The 2,777-nt window shown below is 32.9% G+C and overlaps 1 protein-coding gene across 1 annotated transcript in view; it reads right to left on the reverse strand.

The window, feature by feature from the left end:
• LOC105617724 (dynein heavy chain 9, axonemal-like) overlaps positions 1 to 2,777 on the reverse strand; it is a 31,603-nt gene that overhangs the window by 15,137 nt on the left and 13,689 nt on the right. The window contains exons 29-34 of the mRNA XM_012199278.1: positions 2,070 to 2,332; positions 1,690 to 2,000; positions 1,163 to 1,278; positions 842 to 1,053; positions 519 to 722; positions 66 to 137 (exon numbers count right to left, since the gene is read on the reverse strand). Of these exons, the coding sequence (XP_012054668.1) occupies positions 66 to 137; positions 519 to 722; positions 842 to 1,053; positions 1,163 to 1,278; positions 1,690 to 2,000; positions 2,070 to 2,332 (1,178 nt within the window). The remainder of the gene's footprint in view (positions 1 to 65; positions 138 to 518; positions 723 to 841; positions 1,054 to 1,162; positions 1,279 to 1,689; positions 2,001 to 2,069; positions 2,333 to 2,777) is intronic.

Consider the following 2,777-nt stretch of genomic DNA (forward strand, 5'->3'; position numbering starts at 1 on the left):
TATATATATACAATATATATAGAAATATACTACATTATGACATAGTAAGTATATTTATTGCTTACGGGCTCCAACCTAAATCTTGTGGATTGATATATAAAATTCCTGCTCTAGACACTGTTGCAGGCGTAGCTGTCCTGAAATGAAAATACGAATATTGAAAAAGCTAACAACGCTATTTTTATAAATGAAATTTTTTTTGCCATAAAGTCCACATTTTATGTAAATATTTATTCATTAAAACAAAGCAAAATTAAATTTTATGTTTTAATCTTTTTTTAAGTTTAATCGATTTCAAACCTTTTCTTTAAATAAATTTTCTTTGTATAGTCAGGTGATAAATATCAGATAATTAGATATTGATAACAAATTTTAATTATTGTAAACTATTCTGAAATTGTTATTAAGATTTTATCTGAATAATAAAAAAATATTTTTTATGGATTCAAAAGTTTTACATTCTAGTACTTAGAAATAAAAAATTATAAAAGATAGTTGACTGATTGCTAAACAATCACCTTAAATTTGAGATTTCGAAGAGAAGACGCATGTGTTTGGTTAATGCGATTCTTTCATTACTCGCTAATGTTAGAACCTTGTTATCGTCCATCACGGTATTCAGGGATTCGATCCACATCGGGTCGATGTCACCGTCGAATATGATCCACTTTGGATCATCGCCGGCCATGTTGGCTTGCTCCCTCATTATCATGGAGAACAACCTGCAAAAGTAGCAATAAGAATAGAAAGTCGTGGCGAACCTATTATGGAGCGTGGGCTAATGTGGCGCGTAGCGCGTTTGATCGCGCGCTGAAAATTGACGGGTGTGCTATCTTCCAACCCGTCTTTCCATTCCCTCGTTGCCGGATTAATGACACCAAATAACTCGTCGTTGGTCACCGCCTTTGGGTTCAAATCGTTGTAGTGCGGTTTGCGCTTTTGCTTTGAGTACGTTCGATTAAGCGTTTTCCAGACTTCGGTCTTACCAGTCCCGGCAAGGCCAACGATAAAGACTGAATGTCGAACGTGAAACAACTCTTCCAATTGTACCACCTGAAGCGAATCGATGATGAAACTCTCTTTCTCTCTCTCTTTCTTTCTCTTTTTTCTCGTTTTGCTTGCCAATTAACCATTCAAGGTGAACATTACGTGTACAATATACCTTGAGAATAAACCCGTTGTCTGGTTGCAACTTTAAGTCAAGAGCCGCAGCTTTAATTATTATTTCGAAATCTAAATCTCTCTTTCGCGGTACATCCAATGCGGGGAATAAATCTCCTGAATAATAAAACAAAAAATTACATCAACATATCTAAGAAAATTGTAAATATATAATTTGTTTTAAAATTTATTATACTACTTTTTTGTATAAATAAATTTCTCGTTTATCTGCCGATAACTTGTTTGTTGTCTGCTCAACCAATTTTATTATAAGAAAAATCTGGAAAACAAGCCTTCTCCTTTCTTTACTTTTAACGATTATAACTTTTTAAGTCTTTTTTTTTTTAAAGATTAAACATGAAGAGAAATATATTTTAATAAGTTTTCGTTGTTCACATGATAACGAAAACTAACGAAATTGACTATGCCAGTATAAAATATAATGTACTAATAAACTTTTTTTTCCGTATGATTTTTTTAATTTATTTCCTCTATAGCCAATTTTAGTAACATTAATCTGTCTCTTACCTATTAATCCCATGAACACGGGCACATCGTCAGTCACGATTTTTGGCACATTAAAATCCCTTAGCGCTCTCATTAGCACTTGGTCCTCCGGCCTTCGCCTATCATCACGTTTCAGCTTTCCAGCGACGACTAAAACGGACTTGATGGCTCTCAAACCCCAGTCGTAGTGATCTTGCTTGGATAAAAGCTCTCGACATAACATGTATAGGGTAATAAACTTCCTCGCCAGTATTCTCGCTTCTTGGAAGCCCTCGGCCACTAACATAATCTCACAAATTAGTTCAAAATCGGGCACCACCATAGCACAGGGCCTGTTGATTTATTCCGGATTAGTTACGCAATATTAACTCTCGATAATCTCTCTCGTATGATCCATTTACCGAAATAATGTTTTCAAGTTTTCGGGTAATTCTGTTCTACCAGCATAACCAGGATTCATCGTTATGAATATGCCAACTGTATCCACGATATTAAGTTCTACTCCAAAGAATAAGAACTTCTTTTTCCGGCTTTTGATTCCGTCTAGAACACATTTCACTTGCACAGCCACGACCGACAATACCTCGACAGAAATCCTATTGAATTCGTCGAAGCAACCCCACGCTCCAGTTTGTGCTAATCCTTTGTATATGTTACCGCATGACTACAGATATTCAAATGTAAAACAACAAATTTATGAATTTTATCTTGTACTTTAAAATATAACAGATACTAATTATCCAAAATATAACAGATACTAATTATGTTATACGAACAAAAATATATTGAACAAAAATATTATAATGTTTTGGCACTTTTCTTTCATGTGCGTAATATATTAAACACATTCAAAAGGTTACAGACATATTAACAATGTGACAAGATGACTAAAAAATTACGAAATAATACATTTTTTTTTCTCATATATTTCACTAAATGTGTAACACTAAATGTGAAAATTATAATATTAGGACGAAGAAAATACAATTATAGTGGAAAAATTATACATCATTTTGTACGATGTAATTACAAAAAAAATAAATAAATTTTTTTACTTTACAAAAATATGCGACAAGATAATATCTTTTGAAATTAAATGTTTCACGTAC

Source organism: Atta cephalotes, assembly GCF_000143395.1.
Source record: "Atta cephalotes unplaced genomic scaffold scaffold00013, whole genome shotgun sequence".
Classification (NCBI taxonomy): Eukaryota; Metazoa; Arthropoda; class Insecta; order Hymenoptera; family Formicidae; genus Atta; species Atta cephalotes.